We start from the raw sequence: 19,162 nt of genomic DNA, 5'->3' as shown, positions 1-19,162 counted from the left end.
GGGGGGAGGGAACCCTGCCCTTGGCACCTGATCGCGGGGGGGGGGCACAGGTTGTGTTGGCGAGGGGGGCTGGAAAGGGAGGGCCGATAGGTAGGAACTGCAGCAAGGCCTGATGGGAGATGTAGGCAGGGGAGCCTCAGTCACTGGCCATGTCACCCTAAGCCACCCTGAGTTTTGTTTGGCTTCGCACGTGGCACGAACCTACCAATGGATGGCTGGGAAGCCCTAAATTAAAGATAAGCCTAGTGTAGAATCCAGTCATTCAACAAGCCACAATCCAACAAGCCACAATCCAACAAGCCATGTTTGGCTTCAGTCTGAAGGCTGGGGGGATGGTGTGATCACCTGTGGTTGTAGCAGCTTCGAAGCCCCAAGTTAAAGATAAGCCTAGTGTAGAATCCAGTCATTCAAGAAACCACCATTCAACAAGCCATGTTTGGCTTCAGTGTGATGGCTGGGGGGGGCGTGATGGTATGGCTGCATTCACACAGGGTCAACCAAACGATCCTGGCTTAGGGCACAGCTTGGAGCCCCGGCTCACCCGCCATCGTGGTTGAGAGACAAGCCAGGATTGGAAGCACAGGACCGGCCCCTCGCCGGCTCAGCGACAGGCGGGCGCCCGACGGCCACCAGGCGGCGCAGGCGGCGGGCGGGGGCGCTCTCGACCAAGATGGCGGCGGCGGGCGGAAGCGCCGCGCCGGGCGGAAGTGCCGCGGGGCGCGCCGGGAGTGGTAGTCCGGGCGCGCCGCCGCGCCAGGCAGACATGCCGCCGGTGCCGCTGCTGCCGCTGCTGCCGCTGCTGGGCGCGCTGCGGGCGGCGGCGCTGGAGCCGATCAGCGCCAGCCTGGCCATCGGGGCGGCCTCCGTGCTGACCGGCTTCCTCTCCTCGCCGCGCTTCTACTGCGCCTTCCTGGAGTGCTGCCCCGAGGACGACCCGCGCCCCGACGCCGCCGGTACCCGGGCGGGGACGCCGGCGCCCCCGCGCATCCCCTCGAGGGCGTAGGAGGACATCCCCCACCCTCCCCGGCCGCCCTCCGGGCTCGGCGGAGCACGTCTCCCGCCCTCTCCCTTCCCAGCAGCTGCTTTCAGGTGGTGCCGGTGCAACTCCCATCACTCCCGGCCCGAGCCCTGCTGGGGATTATGGGGGCTCAGGCCCGGCAACCCTGGTTTGCAGGGAGTCGGGGAAGGGAGAATATCAAGAGACCCAGAAGTGGGATCCCAGCCTGAAAGCAGACTCGGTTCTTACCCTGCAACCCTGTAAGCCACGATCTCCTTGAGCTGTGGATTAAGTGGCTTAAACCCCAGTTTACAAACCGCAATGCTGGGATCGATCCCCTCTTCTCAAAATACTTCCCCAAATGGGGAGGAAAATGCATCACCAATTTTCTTTGCAAGGATGCTCACTCCGTCCTCCCTCCCTCCCTCCCTTATCTTTTCCTTCCTTCCTTCCTTCCTTCCTTCCTTCCTTCCTTCCTTCCTTCCTTCCTTCCTTCCTTCCTTCCTTCCTTCCTTCCTTCCTTCCTTCCTTCCTCATTCCCATGTCTGTCTGTCTGTCTCTCCTTCCTTCCTTCCTCTTTCCCTCCCTCCCTCAATCCTTTCCTCCCTCCTTCCTTCTTTTTCTCCTTCCTTCCTTCCTTCCTTCCCTCCCTCCCTCCCTGCAGCCCTGCAGCTGGCCCTGGACGAGAAGCTCTTCGGGCAGCACTTGGCCACAGAAGTCATCCTGAAAGCCGTGACCGGCTTCGTTAACAACCCCAACCCGAAGAAGCCCCTGGCCCTCTCGCTGCACGGCTGGGCCGGGACGGGCAAAAACTTCGTGAGCAAGATCGTCGCCGAGAACCTTTACAAAGCCGGGCTGAGCAGCAGATTCGTCCACCTTTTCGTCTCCACACTGCATTTTCCGCACGAGCATCAGGTCCAACTGTACAAGGTGAGAGCGAAACCGGATTCGCTGCTTGGGGCCTCGGGAGCAGGGGGGGACTTTTTTTTTTTTGCAAAATCTTTGTCAGAATCACAGTCAATTCCAGGCTGGTTTTGTGTCCATTTTACAGACTGGCAAAGTGAGGCTAAGAGACTAAGTCTTTCATCCCTGTGCAGCTAAAATCCTAGAGAATTGTTACTAAGGGAACCAATAGGAGGACCCCCCCCCCTTTTCCCCAGATCGGGGGAAGGAAAGGAGCTGGAAAACAACCGTTGCCATCATGGCTCAGTGGCGTCTCCACGACTCATGTGTCGCTGGGTAGTGCAAGCAGGAAATGCAGTAGATTATTTTGTCCTCTGGTGCCCTTCCCAGGGGTGAGCCAAAAAACAAGTTTAGCCGGTCCCTTTTTATAGAAAAACCTGTGACTTGTAGGAAAGAGGAAGGAGTTGGAAGGAGTGCCCCAAGGGGAAGAATAGAAAGTGAAACTTTAAATGTTCTGGGTATCATTGGAGACCAAGGATTCTGGTCTGTATGCTGGCTGGGGAATTCTTTAAATGTTCTGGAAGAACTAACCAGAGTTAAAACCAACCACGTTTGGGGCTTTGCAAAAGTAGCCTCTGGATCTTGCATCATCAGGCATATCAGCGTCTTTATGGCAGAGCCTCCCCCCTTCTGCTTTAGATAGCTGTATTGTCCGTTACGAAGCATGAGATAAAACGTAGTTTACAGCTGCTTCTTCAAGCCTGCATGCGTTAAAGATCCAACCAGTGGCCTGTTTGCTAACCTTGGTCGAACGTGCACCTCTGGAGCCGTTCGGTTTTGCATTTTAACACGTCAGTCGGCACCCCCTGGCGTAAAACGGAGTTTGCTGCTGGGGAAAATGGATATGTGGGGTCATGCCTGGGACATAAATCTTCCTAGCTGTGCTAATTCCACTTTTTCTTAGCAGCACAGCAGTGGTTGAAACTGACTAGGTCTGTTTCTCAATCTCAGCAACTTTAAGGTGTGTGGACTTCGACTCCCAGAATTCCCTAGCATGCTGGGTGCAGAACCCCCAGAATTCCCTAGCACGCTGATGGGTGAATTCTGGAAGCTGAAGTCCACGCTTCTTAAAGTTGCCAAGGTTGAGAAACACTCTTCAGAAATTGTGTCCTGATCAAGTAGAGGGAGAAACCTAAAACCTTGTCACGCAGGCGATCGAGAAGGGAGAAGAGTGTTGAGGAAACTCATATTTTTTCTCTCCCAACATTTCTTACGGTGCTAATTTTGAAAAAGGAGCTTCTTTCATCAAATACATACTGGACTTCTGGATATATGTGTGGCCCAAACAATTCTTAATACTATCCAAGCAGCAGATGAAATCTTTGGGGGTAGAAACATTTTCCAATCCAGCCTTAATAGGAGCATTTCTGTCTTTTCCAATAGTTAACTAAATTGACTTCGCTACAGTATCATATGAAAACTAGTGATGGGCTTCACACATTTTCCTACACCTTAATGTGGTTTATTTGGTTGCAGTTTGTAAGCCATGATATATGGTATGATTGCAGCCTTGTTCTTCTTTATCCACTCTCTGAATTCTTCCAGAGAGTCGATAAAGTTGGGAAATCGAATCTGGAGATTTGATCCGATCACCTTCAGATCAAATCGGGGAGCTGAATCTTTGCACTGCTTTCACTTCTGCCCTTCTTGTTCCCAGGACCAGTTGCAGAAATGGATCCGGGGGAACGTGAGCGCGTGTGCGAAGTCCATCTTCATCTTCGATGAAATGGATAAGTTGCACCCGGGGCTGATTGACGCCATCAAACCCTTCCTTGATTACTACGAGCAGATCGACGGTGTGTCGTATCGGAAAGTCATCTTCATTTTCCTCAGGTGCTGGCAGTCTTGAAATTTGAATAAGTTAACCAGGGTTTGCCTTCCTTCCAGCATAAGATGAAACTGTCAAGGTGCTGTAATGGTCTCTGGGAATGACCTTGGGAGACAGAAGGAAGAGCCACAGACTGAACAACTGGTGTGGAAAAGGTATCTCAGCCCCCAGAAGGAAAAGGGGCGTGGGAAGTGCCTCAGAAGGGACCCTCCCTAGTTTTCCAGAGAGTAAAAGGAGAGGGAGGGAGAAGGGCTTGGAGATGGTCTGTGGGAATGACCTTAGGAGACGGAAGGGAGAGCCACAGCCCGGACGATGGGTATGGAAAAGGTGTCTCAGCCCCCAGAAGGAAAAGGGGCGAGGGAAGCATTCCTGAAGGGACCCTCCCTAGTTTTCCAGAGAGTAAAAAGAGGGGGAAGGAGAAGGGATCTCTAATGGTCTGTGGGAATGACCTTGGGAGACAGAAGGAAGAGCCACAGACCAGACAAGGGGCGTGGAAAAGGTGTCTCAGCCCCCAGAAGGAAAAGGGGCATGGGAAGCATTTCAGAAGGGACCCTCCCTAGTTTTCCAGAGAGTAAAAGGAAAGGAGGGGAGAAGTACTTCCAGTCTTGCAAGAATCTGTTGATGTAACCTGACAATAAAGATAGAGCTAGGACTCCTGGTTGTGTTTCTTGCCTGGACTACCTCGCAGGGCTACAACGGTTTACTAGTGTGGTTTTAATGAGCTGGCCGTCTCCCTACAAAACTCTCATTGTTTAGCAGATTATTAATACAAATAATAATAGTTATTATTACACAGATCTGGTTTGGGGCTGTGATCAGTGGTGAGAAGAAAGAGATTTAAGGCTTAAGCAAGGATCTCTACCATTTTGATAGCCAGGGACCACGCTCTATGTTGCACAGGCAGGGGTTCAACAGGGGTGGGAATGCATCACCTGTGGGATTTTTTCCCCCAGAGGGTTGGGAGGTGGTTTTTTTTTTTAACTCTTAAACTTCAAGAACTCATGCTGCAGACTTTTGACAAACCTATACTGAAATTCAGGGTCAGGGCTGCAGGTGGTAAACTGGAATGGGCTGCTCTGGCACAGAGGCCGCAGGTTGCCGACCTGTGCCTTAAGCGATCGATGGGTAGGATGGAACGTACGTACGTTCGTAAGGCTGATTCTGGTCAACGTCTGCTTTCCAACAGTAATGCAGGAGGCGACTTAATCACAAAAGTTGCGCTCGACTTTTGGAGGAAGGGCCGAGAGAGGGAAGAGATCCGGCTGAAAGATTTGGAGGAGGTCTTGTCCCTGGGGGTTTTCAACAACAGGAACAGTGAGTAGCGATCCCCAAGTCCGTTGTTCTGAGTCCTGCGCTCAGGAACGATCTCGGGTGACCCTGTTTTCCCCTCCCAATTCCTCTACAAAAAGCAGGTTCTTTCAATGCCAAAAATACGGGGTACTTCTAGACGAGTGTTTCTCAACCTTGTCAACTTTAAGATGCCTGGACATCAACTCCCAGCGCTTCCACTTTTCTCGTTTCTGCTCCCCATAGGCGGCCTGTGGCACAGCAGCCTGATTGACCGCAATCTCATCGATTACTTCGTGCCTTTCCTTCCCCTGGAGTACAAGCACGTGAAGATGTGCATCTGGGCAGAGATGAAATCCCGCGGCAGTCCCGTCGACGACGAGATCGTCCAGAAGGTGGCCGACGAGATGACGTTTTTCCCCAAAGACGAGAGGATTTACTCAGACAAAGGGTGTAAAACTGTGCAGACCAAGCTAGACTTCTGTTAAGGGCCGCGGGGCCATATTTCTGTCTTTAAGAGGACCGAAGGGTGGGAAGAAAGTCTTTGCAACCTTTCCCGTTGATGCACTTTTTCTTTTTTTGAAGCAAAAAAGGCAGTCTCTGGATATGCACTTTTTTTTAATGGTTGGAGAGTTTTTTCACAGCCACCGGGGGCTTTAGGGGCCCCGTCCCCTCCTTCCCAGGTGTGGACACCCCCAAAATATAGCTCTGAGCATCTTCCATGGTGCTGGACTTTTTAACACTTGCTAGTGGGAAGTCTCAATCCGCTGGGGGGAAACTGAAAGAAATCCACTCAGTTTTATTACCCCGAACAGCCAGACTGAGCTAAACAGATGCCTGAGCTGAGAAAATGTGAATTAAAACCAGTAAATGTTGTCAGGTTCCTATCCCACCCCCCCAAAAAACCTCTTTGAGAATTTCAGGTCAGAGAAAGGTCAAAACCAGAGTGCCTTCTTAGGTCAGTATCAATGAGTGTCATGTTGGAGAGGTCTCCTAAATTCAGGGTATCTTGCAGGCCAATTGTAGCTAGTTCATAAGCCTCTTGAGATGTTGGAGGAGGGGTGCAGCTGTGCTCAAGGACCCCATCGACTAGGGAAAATAAATTATAAGCCTCTCCTTTACCTAACCATCATTCTTTCCTCTGGACCAAGTTCCCAGTCCTCTTGAGGTTTATACACGTGATGATTTTCCTGTGGGTGGCCTGGAAGAAATCCAGAATTTTATCTGACAGTTGTATCTTCACCGGGTCAGTGATGTGACTTTCTGCGGCCTCGGTTATAAATCCACTGCCTAAATCGAACTAAATCGGCAAACACTGGGTGTGCAATCTGCTTAGCCATCTTAACACTTTTTATAGAAGTAGCTTTAAAGAAATGTATTTTTTTAATACATGTTTTATATGCAGAACACTAGAGGGACGATATAACTGAATGCAACTAGGGAAAAGAAGGAGAACTATAATAAATAGGCGATGGGAGAAGATTTGGGCTGAATTTTCTTTTTCCAGTTGCTTGTCTATTACAGCCTTCCCCGACCTGTGTTGGAACTACATTTTCCAAAATTCTCTGCTCCTGGAGTTGTAGTCTTAACTGGTCGGACAGATAGAAAGCTGGAGAAGGATGTTATATATTTGTAAGACTTAATTGTGTGTAATCAAGGAATAAGGACCTGGGTCCTCGGAAATGTGTCCTGCTCTTCGGCCAAGTGTGTAACTATTCCAAAACCACAAATGTTTCAGGATGGGTTAAGGGAAGGAGTCAAAATCCTACCAAATTGGAAATTTTTTGACCGGGAGGGGGGGCAGGAGGGAGGTGAATTGCCCAGGGCAAAAAATACTCTGAGTTCAGGGTAAGAACATCAACTCACATTTTCTTCCTTGGCCAAATGTGGTTCTATGGAAAAGGCATCACGTTTTTTGTTCGAAGCTTTGAGGTCGCTGTCAGAAGTGGGGCAATGCATGGGGGGGATTCTGTTTGGGGGCCTTTTGTTTTCCCACAATCAGGACTGGTGAGATGTTGTCTCCTTTGCAGAAGTTTTGGGGAAAAGTTGAAAAACGATTGCATCCGTAACCAGCTTACTGGTCCTCGCTGGGAACCGCGCTGGAAATCTTGAGGTTCCTCGTGCAAGTTTCTATGCTGTTCAAAGCTAGAAATAAATTAAAAAATAAGAGCTGTTAATGTATTCAGCATCTAGGAGCATAAGGTACTGAAGATGACTATTTGGCGTGGAAGATTTGGGGGTAGGGAGTTAAGAGGATTTGACGCTTTAAATAAATTCTCAAGGAATAGCAGTTTTGCAGGGAATGGAAACCTCACGGGGGTTATGGTGAATTTGAATTTTGGACATTTGTTTTAAAAATAGGTGACTGAAACTTTGCTTTTCAGCTCAGCCCAACAGATTGACTGGACCACAGGATACAACAAGCTGGCTTGGGATTATGGAAGCTGTAGTCCAACCCATCCAGAGGTTGTGAGTTGGGAAAGGCTGTTGTGTCCTGCTTTTCCTCCCCATAAATAAGGTTGGTGGGTTGGTTTAAACCATCTGGAGCAGTCCAGAATTGTAAGCTGGATCAGTGGATTGCTTCAAATGCAGGAGAAGCGTCAAGGACAACGTTTCACTGTGAGAAGCTGTAATTAACAGCTTTTCTAGTTCCCTGCTGAGAAAAGTCCCCTTTAAAATTATCGTTTCTTGTAGCTACCATTAAGTGCCAAGATGCTCAATGATAAATCTGGTTTGTAGGAGTTTAAGAGCTTTGAGTTTATTGAAAAAGGCGTGTTTCCTCCCAAAAGTACTGCATCTGTTGAACACCAACGCAAGAGAACTGCTGTGGCTTACCTGTCATACGTAAAATCGCCACTGTTGACTTTTTTGGTTTATTTAATAGATTTATACAGCCACTGCTCTCACAAATGCGACTCTGAGCAGCTAACAACAAAATAAAAACATTATCAATGGAGCATTTTTAAAATAAAACACCCTACAACAGTCGCCAAGTAGTAGTTCGAGAGATCAATGTGCTTAGCCAAGGATGTTTTTCTCATCCTACAGTTAAAATCAAGTTTGTAAGATGTGCACATTTATTTGAGACTTTTCCAGAGAGGCCGTGGCAGAGAACATTGAGCATCTTGATTTAAATCTCCTCCTCAACTGCAAACCACAATAATTAAGTTTCCACAGCTTTTCAATCAGCGGATATAAAGACAAAAAGAAAGTAGAGTTTGGCACAAACTGTTTATTCACAATTTTTTTTAAAAAAATCCTTCCATTGGTTTAGAAGAAGAGAAAAAGCCACTGATGGAGTAGAATGAAAATGTTACTTTTGGGGGTCTAGCATAATATACAGGTAGTCCTCATTTAGCGACTGCAGTTATGACGGTGTTGAAAACTTTGCAACTGATGCTCACACTTACGACCTTCGCAGCATTTGTCACATATTCACCATTAGTCAATGAGTACGCATTGTCCTGTGTAAAATCATAAGTACAGTTGTGGTGATGGGATTTTTCACTTAGCGACCGCTTTGTTTAATGACTAAGTTGCCGGTCCCAATTGTGGTTGCAAAACAAGAACCACCTGTATTACTAATCAGTAGTATTTTTTTATTCTTCATCACACCTACTACTTCATACCAGACAAACATTGCAACATTATTACCAAATAAACCCATTTTTTAAAATTTGCTTAAACTTGCCTGTGGGAAAAAAAGCCCACAATAAATACAGCTTAACGTAGAAGGCATTTTCTCAATCGTGTGGCATGAATACAGACCACATGCACATATAGCTATGCTCAGTGGGAGTTACAAATTTAGCTGTGAGTTCATTCCCTTTAAATTCTTGATGAAGAACCCAGCCAAGCACAGAAATAGAATTGTAGACTTAATTCAGCCATGGTTTTTGCTGAAAGCTTGATAACCAAAATACAGTTTGAACGGTAAGGAGGTAAGCTGCAGGGCTGGCCTGTGGCCCGGCTTGCATTTTGTAGGCTCTGCGACACAGCAGCCCGGTTGGCCGAGTCCATCGCACCCAACACGACGTGGTAATAATGCACAAAGGAAGTCACGAGGCATTTCTGCTGGAGGGACTCTGATGTTCCTCCCTGAGGGAGATGCTTTACGACAGTGTTTCTCAACCTCAGCGACTTTAAGAAGTGTGGACTTCAACTCCCAGAATTCCCCAGCAGGGTGACACTGGAACTCCCAGAATTCCCCACCTGGTTGAAAAGAAAAATAGTATAGAAGTTTTTAAGGATAACCCTGACACCAGGATCGGTGGAGTCCTGTAAAATCCTAAAACGGATGGAGAGACTTTGGAAAAATATTGGAGGGGAGGCCTTTTTATTAGTCCCCTCTTTTTCCATCATACCATATACAGGACAGGGCAAAGATTATCCACAGGAGCCTTCCACAAGATTACCCAAAGAGACTAGCAGATCTAGGTAAGTTGGACCTCCAAGAAGGCCCCTTTCAGCATTTTTCACCAGACGGGGCAGGACAACGACCTGCAGAATTTGCAGCCGGCTTGGTTAGTTTTTCTTTACTCAGAAAAATACTTCAGTACGGTTCAACAAACCCCTGTAAGAGATGAATACCGTCTTGCTATGGACAGCTGTTTCACTAAGCCATCTTTATTTGGATGGGGTAGAGGAAAAGAACATTTTGCTACAGTACTGATTGCATCAGAATATTCTCACAAACTCTGTCTCCCGGGATTAAGACGACGCTGCTTTCTCTCTGAATGGGTTCTGACAGGATCCTTCTTAAAGGAATCGCAGGTGATTCTCAAAGCACCTAGAATATGTCTGCTGTTCACCCTGGGCAGGAGTTAAGATGGCCTGTTGTGTCTTATCAGAAAAATACAGAAAATACAGTCGAATCTTTCGCTGCTTGACCATTTTCGCAGTCCTACACCACTTTCCTGGACTTTTTTTTCCCCCTTCTTTTTTGGCCCCCACACTGGTCTCGTGAAAGAACTCCTGAAAATCTTTAAAAGTACCTTTAAAGATACCCTCAGAGCCATTTGAAATTAACTGTACATTAGCAGCCACCTGCCTCAATATTATGAAATGAATCTATAAGTTAATAATTTGCAGGATGCTCTTTTTAAAAAAAGGCATGGATTCAAAAACATTCCTTCATTTCTTAGGAGTCACAAGTGTTTAAAAAAATCAAAGTGCTTTTCATATCAACCAACTATGATCTAATTAGAACCACTTTCGCTTCCAAATCAATCCTATATATGGATTTAGCCCATAAGGCGCTGATGAAATAGACCAAAATGCAGTCGTAATTAAAACAGCATCACAGCAGGTGGACCTATAAACCATTCTCTTAACCCACAAACAAGAACAATTTTAGAATCAAGAATCAAGTTCCTCCCCCAGCCTCAAGTAATTGTCCTATTTACATAGATTAAAATCTTTTTAAAAAATCAGAAAAAAGGTGATTGGGTTTCTCCAAGTCCTGTAAAAAGGTTCTGTTTTTTTTTTCCTTCTACACAGTTTAAAGCAGAAAACGGTCAGACGTCATAATGGAAATCTAGTTTTGTGTAAACTGTTTTGCATCCTTTGTCTGAATAGATCCGCTCCTCTTTGGGGAAATAGGTCATCTCGTTTGCGACGCGGGTCACTATATCCTCATTGATCGGGTAGCCCCGCGATCGCATTTCGGCCTCGACGCACATTTTCACGTGCCTGATTTCCAACGGAAGGAACGGAATGAAGTAATCGATGACGTTTCGGTCGATCAGGCTGCTGTGCCAAAAACCACCTGCAAGAAAAAACGGTGTTCTCTTAAACGGGATTCGCTGGTAACGCTGCCAAGAAGAAAAGCAAGTATTTGTTTCAGGAGGAGATGGAATAGGATGTTTGTCAGCCTCAGTACGGGAAGTTTTGATCAACAGGGACACAGCCCTAACATGATTCCCCTTTAGGATAAGCAACGTTATGCAGAGCACAGAAGAGAAATAAGAAAGAAATGGCAGGTATGGAATAAGAAAAAGGAAATAAACATAGCTAAAATGAGTTTATTTATTACATTTGTCCCCACCCATCTCCCCCCAACGGGGGACTCTGGGTGGCTCACGACTCATTAAAAACAATAAATAAATATACAATTAAAAGCCTATATAAGTTTCCATCAATGCCACCCATGGGACCTCTCTATCCTGGCTTCCACCACATCTACACACCACTTTGCACCTCCTTTGCCATGTGTACGCGTGAATAAATTTCTACTTAAACCGCACAGTCAAAACAAACAGAACCTTTCTAAGCAGATTCTCGCCGGTCACCTTCCTATCTGGTTTTCAGTTTCATTTTTCTGGACACCCTCCTCTCACTTCCACCCTCAATTCACGACCGCTAGCAGAGTAATTTTTGCTTTCCTTCAAAAAGTTTTCCCCCAAATTCAGCTCTAGTTCAGAGTGTCACTGGAGTGTAACTCACACACTGTCACCAGCCTATAGATACCTACCCTTACATGTATCGATGACAATCTAGATGGCATCAGCTCATACTTTTTGAAATATATATATTAGCCCTTTCATTCTTCTTAAGCCCTCTCACTTCCTTGCATGCTCATTCATTCCCTTCCAAAAAATCAGACCACCTTCATTGAGATTTGGGCTTGATGTTCTTCTTGCAAATGTTTCATTATTAAACTAGCTAACAATGTCAGTGCATATTCTTTTAGCTTTGAAACATACAATTTCAAGCCTCCCTTCCCTTCCTTTGTTACTTCACACTCTTCAGCACTGGCACCTCTTACATTCCAAACCAACATCTTCCGTACAACATGGTCACCACCCAGACTGGTCTACAGATACTGACCTCTGCTGCCCATCACGGCTGCAATCAGTTAAGGCTTTCGATCGATACGATTGAAGGTTACAAGCGTGCTAACCTCAAAGGGGCGGTTTTGAGTCAAGCATCTGACTCTGCTAACGTAGAGAGCATGGGAACGGCCTTGAAGGGCCGGAGGAAGAGCCAAGGCGATGGTCGGATAAGCAGAGCTTGAGCTGGCTCCAACGAATTAATTTGAAAAAACATCTCAGATAGGTTCTAGAACTAGGTTACCCTAGTTCACACAAAGGTAAAGCGAGAAAGGGGGGAAACACTTTCAGACTTGCAAGATTCTGTTACTATTTTTTTTTTGGGTGCCTTCAAGTCTTTGTTGACTCCTGATGACTGCCTGGACTAGTCACCATCACTGCCTGGACTAGGGTAAATCACTACAGGTAGTCTTTACTTAACAACCACAATAGAGACCAGAAAATTGGTTGTTAAGCGGGGTGGTTGTGAAGCAAATAGGACCCAATTTTACCACCTTTTTTGCAGCGGTTGCTAAGCAAATCACCATGGTCATTAAGCAAACTACATGGTCGTTAAGCAAATCACACGGTTCCCCCTTGATTTTGCTTCCCGGAAGCCAGCTGGGAAGGTTGCAAATGACAATCACGTGACTCCAGGATTCTGCAACCATCATGAGAGCTGGTTGCCAAGTGCCTGGATTGTCACATGACCACAGGGACTCTGCAATGGTCATAAGTGCAAGGACCAGTCTTAAGTCCCTTTTTTAGCACCACTGTAACTTCAAACTGTTGCTAAACGAATGGTTGTTAAGCGAGGACTACCTGCAGGATGGAATAAGAGATGTCAATGTGTTTGTACATTCAATGGTACCGCAGGACAACCAGATGCCAAGCTGATAACACAATGGAAGCACGTGTTACTCACTATTTTTGTTATTAAAGACAGAGTTTGACAACGATTGTTGCATAACGTGCAGAGGCAGGTCTTCCCTCCTCCTTCCTTTCCTCCAGTATTCCAGGGCCACCTCTGTTATTTTTTCAGCTCCTGCATTGCTGGATAAGGAAGAGATTTTCAATCACTGGGAGTTGAGGAGATGCACATCTTCTACGATCCTGCGAAGCAGGGCTGAAAAGGAAAGAGTGCCAGCCACCAGATCCAAGCATTTTTGGCTAGAGGTAAAAGAAATCCATAGAGGTTTTTTTTTTCTTTTTTACATGACGTACCCTCTCGCAGGGGCAACAGGAACGTTGCATCCTTTGTGTAAGAATCCCTAAAGTACAGGGCACCTGTGTCCAAGCTGCCCACAAAAATCAGCCATAGGTTTGAGCTACGCTGCTTACACAACTAAGTATGTTTGGGTGGGTTGAATTTAAGCATTTAAATATAAAAAGCATGGGCTTACAAAATGAGCAAATTACGGTTAATTATATAAGCTGCAGACTGAACTGCATATACTAAAGAAACATTATGTTTATAGGTCTGTAAAGTTTGGGTGGCTTAAAAAAACACACTTATTTGCTGAGAAAATACCATGAGAATGAAACAAATCTGTAGAATCATCAATTGACAGAGGTTAGGTTTACAATAGCCCAAACCTTTTTAACTGCAATCCTGAAATCTGAGAACGTTTCTCTCCAGCAAATACATTTTAAAATATTTTTTTGTGGCCCAGCACTGCCATGGTGCCTGACCTGAGGAAGATGAAGATCGCTTTTCGGTACGATATGCCATCTATCTGTTCGTAATATTCCAGGAAAGGCTTGATCGAGTCTATGAGTCCTGCGTGCATTTTATCCATCTCGTCAAATATGAAGATCGACCTTCCACAGGTGCTCACGTTGCCACGAATCCACATTTGCAATTGGTCCTAAAAGATTAAAAGCAAACATTTCTTTCGGAATGATTGAGAAAGCAAAGTTTAACACGTGTGTGTGTGTGTTTCATCCATGCTCTAGTGTGAGAGAAAATGCTTTTCTATGAAGTCGTTTAAACTGATGTAGGCCAGGTGGCAGGGGGGTGGGCTGGAATTATTCTCAAAGAATATGCTGGGAAAATACTTCGGATGGCATTCTGAACCAGAAATGGCAAGGGATATTCTTATTCCTGAACCCTCCTCCTCCTCTTCCTCCCCCTGCAGAAAACAGGAAAATCCTTGAACATTTGCTTAGCAGGAACACTGAATGCCTCAATCTCCTCTGATGTTGCTTCTAATGTTGCTTAAAACATATAAAGAGCAGAAATAAGTAACATATAATAAAGTCGCTCTGAGCCCAAGGAGGTCCACAGAAATTCACTTTTTCGGTTGCTCCTCAATCCCATCCTGGAATGACCCATTCCATTTCCAACTTGTGACTGCTGAGCGTCACCATATTAATCTCACCCACAGTTTTCTAAGCATAAACATTGGTACAGGTGCTGATTAGCCTTTGAAGAGAAAGGATTTGTCAAAAAAAAAAAAATCTGTACAGAAAAGCAGCTGCATTTCATAAATCTTTTTACTTCAACCCCCAAGTAAATTCTGTTTTAGCCAAAGAAAAGAAATGGATGACTGGAAGCCAGTTTCGGAAGTTAAACTTCACAAACTGAGCGAACGCGTAAGACTTTCATAACAACGATTTCCTGTACGGAGCTTTCAAACATCCGGTGCTCAAAACTGGATGTTATTCCAAAAAAACCCAATAAAGCTTAGAAATAATGAATGTTAAGCCACAGAGGATGCACGGTTTTACAACTTAATATTCTCTTTCCCTGTGGTTTTCTAAAGCGTTAACTGGGGTTTTCCTTCATCAAGGAAGCAAAATAAATTCTGTACTGGAATTTGCAGGCCTGCCCAGTATCCGATCCGTATTCCCCCAAGGAAGCCTTGTGTCCTTCAGAGAATTTGGGATCTAAAGGCTTATTTAATTAAAAATTCATGCTAAGGTTACGTAAGGTTAAGACCTCTTATATTAATTCAGCGTGTGGTCTAGGACACCAAAGCAATATCAGTAATGAACTGCAGGCAATTGTTTGCTAAAGCTACACATATTTCTGTCCCGTTAAGCATCCCATCTCCCCCCCGCACAAGAATGAATTGGTCCCCACCCCAAGTCACTCAACGGTGCTCAGAGCATCCAAAAACCTGGGCCTGAGATGAGCACACCAGAAAGCAGCTGAAATCAACTCCGTGTGACAAAGAGAAACTCCAATTCTGCCTAGTTTTGGGGCTCAGTAGAAAAATGCCCGCAGTGCCAATCTTCCGGCCTAGAATGCCCTTGCACATGGAAGGTGAGCTTATAAACCTGGTCTGTTTGGCTTCAGAGTGCCGGGCAAACTCACCCACTGTTGCTTTAAATTCTGGCTGGGGAATTCTGGGAGTTGGAAGTCCACTCATCTTAAGGTGGCCAAGTTTGGACAACACTGCTTTAAAGCAATGGTTGGAGGTCAATGCACCCGTCAATTTGGGAAGGCAGGCGAGCGAGAGAAACGTTGAGCTTCCTAACCCCGCTGAAACGTAATCCGGATCCGCTCACCTTGTACTGACTAATGTTCTGCTGATGCGGGAAGTGCAAAGTAGACACAAACTGGTGAACGTATCTGCTCCTCAGCCCTTCTTCGTAAATGCTCTCCGCAATAATCTTACTGACGAAATTTTTGCCCGTCCCAGTCCACCCGTGCAAGGAGAGGGCCAGGGGTTTCTTCGGATTTGAATTGGTCAGAAACCCAGTGACGGCTTTCACAATCACCTCTGACACGAGATGTTGTCCGAAAACTTTCTTCTCCAAATTCTTCTGAAGTTCTGCAGGAGGGGTGGGAGAAGCAGCAAATAAAAGAACCGTTTTCTGGTGATCAAGAACGTATGATAAATCAATATGATTAATTTTATCCCCTCCTATTTTGGGTGTTTTTACAGTTTTCTTATGTCTAATTGTTTCGATGTATTTATTTTTTAATGGTTGTACACCACCCAGAATCACCTTGTGTGAGATGGGCAGCTATATAAATATGATTGATTGATTGATTGATTGATTGATTGATAGATAGATAGATAGATAGATAGAACATTTGAACTTGGAATCTGAAGGTCTTCTGTAGGAATAGTTTTTATCTACCTTCTGAGCAAAGAATAAAATATGCTGATAGATAGATAGATAGATAGATAGATAGATAGATAGATAGATAGATAGATAGATAGATAGATAAAACATTTGAACTTGGAATCTGAAGGTCTTCTGTAGGAATAGTTTTTATCTACCTTCTGAGCAAAGAATAAAATATGCTGATATCTAAAGTCACCGGGCCATCAAGAGGAGGAAAAGACAGTTTGCAGCTTGCAAGACTCCCCCTCTAAATATTAACAAAGGAAAGCCCCCCACCTCAAATGACATTCCCAACAGGGGACAGAAATAAGGGCTGCAGATACCAGCCTGCGCAATCTCTCAAGCCCATCTGATCTGGGGTCACCAGTGTGCCCCCCCGAGTGCGTACCCCCCCCAAACAGGCTACGTCCCTCATTTTCCATATAAACTTATTCCAGCAACTGCACGCAGACCTTTGATGCTGCTAAGGCTTATTTATTCCAAGCTGCTGCTATTTACTGATTTCCCTTCTGAATTTATTTATTTATTATTAAATTTATACGCAGCCCATCTCCCCCAGAGGGTGACTCTGGGCGGCTTCCAATTAAAATCCAGGAGAATAAAGACAATAAAAACATAAATATCCCCAATTAAATATATATTTAATATATTTATATATATTATATTTTATAACATAATATATATTATTTTATAATATGATATAATACATATTATTTTATAATATATTATAATATAATATTAGGTAAATATATTTACCTAGCAACACCCGGAATTCATCCCTCGACTCCTTGCAGGCTTTCCCCATTCTTGCTCTGAAGGGCATGCCCCGGATCCTTACTTAATCCTTATTTTCAATGGAGTTACTCCAGCTCCCCACCAAAAGGTATAGGGCCTGAGAGGGCCCCAGGGGGCCCCCAAGGCAGGCTGTGGAAGATCAGGGGGTGACTTTGGGCCAGTTGCTCCCTTCCTCCCTCCTAGCCGGCCTACCTCGCAGGGCGGTTGTTGAGGGGAAAGAGGAGGCGGAAGAAGCACCCGCGCCCCCTAGAGGAGGAAAGGCGGAAGAGCAGCCTGGGACTAAATACCGCCCGTCGTGCGGCGTCGCCCCGCCCACCTCCCCTGACGTCAGAGCATGCCTTGCCACGCTCTCCTCCTCGCCCCAGCTGCCCCGCCCCCTCCAAAGCCGTGACGTCACCCCAGGCTACCTTCCCGCACGAGCACCGGCGGCCTGTCCGCGCAGCACTCGGCGAAGTAGCAGTACAGCTTCGGGTAGGAGATGATGCCGGTGAGGGCCGAGGCGGCGGCGCCGGCCAATGCAAAGCCCACGGTGATGGGGTCCACCGCCTGCGCCGCCGGGCCCAGCTGCCACAGCACGAAGGCCAGGCCCCACACCGCCCCGCGCGCTCGGAGCAGCTTCATCGCCGGCAGCCGGGGCCGGGCCGCAGCCTAGTTTACCTCAGCGCCGCGCTTCCGCTTCCGGGCCCGCAGCTTCCGGCTCCGCGGGCGCCATCTTTGCGCCGGGCAGGCGGCGCGGGCGGGCAGGCGATTGGCTGCTGGAAGGAGGGGGCGTGGCCTTGTCTCCCCGCCTTCCTCGGGTTGCAGCTGGCCGGATTTCTAGCTTCTGCATCTTCGCACGGCCGGTAGACCCGGGTCAAGAAGCCCTGTCGTAGCGCCCCCCGCTGGCCGGGATGCATGTTCACCTGGATCCCCAAGTGCCGACCCTGTTTCAGCCTCGCGTGCTTTGCAAGCAATTCTTCCAGGGGCTTCCCTACTGCGTGGCTTTGCAAAAATCTCCCCAAAGAGATTCACTGCTCGGAGCTAAATAGCCGCCCGCCTTATATATGCGGTATAGTCACCCTCGGGGGGAAACGGGCGGCCTAATAAATTTAATAAGTAAATAAATAAGCAGGACTCTGATGGCTTGCGGACAATCCAAGCAAATGTAAAAAGAAGGAAAAGGAGCAGGGCAACAGTTTGAAAGCAAGGAAAAGAAACAGCAGGAAAGCATATGAAGAGCCATCGTGGATGCCAAAAGGTTGGGACCACGCCGGAGAATCTTCCATCTGGGCTTAGCAACGGACTGTACGGAATTTCTCTTCCTCTTTCCTTAATTGTGCATAGGAAGTCCGCGTGTGATTGCTGTTTTATCGATTTGGCTTTGGGCTCTCCTCTCTGCAACTAAATCTATGTGGCTGGAAATGATACTGTTAAAAAGCCCTTGATCGATTTCTGTGTGAAAAATATATTCTTTTTAAGCCAGTAAGGAGGAGCATCTAGTATCACCTTTTCAGACTTCACACCTTATTAAACCCTAAGCTTCTGCCTTTTAATAAAATGTGTGAGTTAGATTCCTTCTGATTTGGGGCTACTAACATGGCTCTCCTCCTACAATGTGGACTAGGAATTCTGGGAACTGAAGTTCACACATCTGGAAAGCGCTTAGAACCTTGATCAGTGTTTCTCAATCTCAGCAACTTTAAGATGCGTGGACTTCAACGCCCAGAATTCCCCATCCATTATGCTTTACAATATGTGGACTTCAACTCCCAGAATTCCCCAGCATAGACAAAAACAGTCTAAGAAGAAGGAAAGCAAAGTCAACACTCCCTGGCTGAGTAAAGGACTGAAACAGGCTCTAAGGATTTAGAAGCCCAAATAAAGTAATATTTTGCATTAGTTAGCTCTTGTTATATGGATATGTAACTTTTCATCTGCCCTTAGGAGAAGAACGCCCCCGTTGTGGCAATTCCTGGTTCAGCCCCACTTAATCTTAACTCATTTTACATGAGGAGCATCAAAAAAATGGCAACAATATCACGATGTCATTAAAACCTATTCTAATATATCAGGAAAGATAACGTAATGTGTGTGTGTGTGTGTGTATTTATATGTCATTCTTGAAACATTTGACTTTTTGTAGCTAGCTTGGTGGGACCCTGGTTCTTAGAATGAAGGATGGAACTTCAGATGCTAGAGGCTGGGAACCATGGGTCTAGATCATGGAGCCTGAAGATAAAAACATCCTTTTGTGTCTCCAGAATGTGCTGCCTAGCAATCGGTACCAAACAAGAGCAGATATCTAGGTTTGTCATCAGCAACTCACAGTTGCTTCTGGGGATCAAAGATGGTGCATAGCTCAACATGACCACAGGCAGATGGTGATGGGAAGTTGACAGAGCATAAAAACAGCCGGAGAGAACC

The 19,162-nt window shown here is 46.2% G+C and overlaps 2 protein-coding genes and 1 long non-coding RNA gene across 3 annotated transcripts; 2 read left to right on the top strand and 1 right to left on the bottom strand.

The window, feature by feature from the left end:
• The first annotated feature begins 722 nt into the window (after positions 1-722).
• Positions 723-7,244, top strand: LOC103052450 (torsin-1B). Its single transcript, XM_088147119.1, has 5 exons — positions 723-953; positions 1,662-1,927; positions 3,618-3,793; positions 4,975-5,102; positions 5,322-7,244. The coding sequence occupies exons 1-5, from the start codon at positions 764-766 to the stop codon at positions 5,561-5,563; spliced, it is 1,002 nt and encodes a 333-aa protein (XP_088003245.1). The 5' UTR covers positions 723-763; the 3' UTR covers positions 5,564-7,244.
• An 899-nt stretch (positions 7,245-8,143) lies between these two features.
• On the bottom strand, positions 8,144-17,460 carry TOR1A (torsin family 1 member A). Its single transcript, XM_007431255.4, has 5 exons — positions 17,167-17,460; positions 15,398-15,663; positions 13,577-13,752; positions 12,810-12,937; positions 8,144-10,842 (listed from the first exon to the last, which is right to left on the bottom strand). The coding sequence occupies exons 1-5, from the start codon at positions 17,378-17,380 to the stop codon at positions 10,592-10,594; spliced, it is 1,035 nt and encodes a 344-aa protein (XP_007431317.1). The 5' UTR covers positions 17,381-17,460; the 3' UTR covers positions 8,144-10,591.
• On the top strand, positions 10,836-13,689 carry LOC148214881 (uncharacterized). Its single transcript, XR_015797302.1, has 3 exons — positions 10,836-11,056; positions 12,927-13,060; positions 13,558-13,689. It is a non-coding gene; the product is annotated as an uncharacterized LOC148214881 (long non-coding RNA).
• Positions 17,461-19,162: the final 1,702 nt, after the last annotated feature.

This window comes from Python bivittatus, unplaced genomic scaffold, assembly GCF_059951505.1.
Source record: "Python bivittatus isolate LINGU-HERP-01145 unplaced genomic scaffold, Pbiv_v1 ctg000160_np1212, whole genome shotgun sequence".
Lineage (NCBI taxonomy): Eukaryota > Metazoa > Chordata > Lepidosauria > Squamata > Pythonidae > Python > Python bivittatus.
Note: the sequence above shows the minus strand (reverse complement) of the source record. Positions and strands in the feature narration are given on the sequence as shown.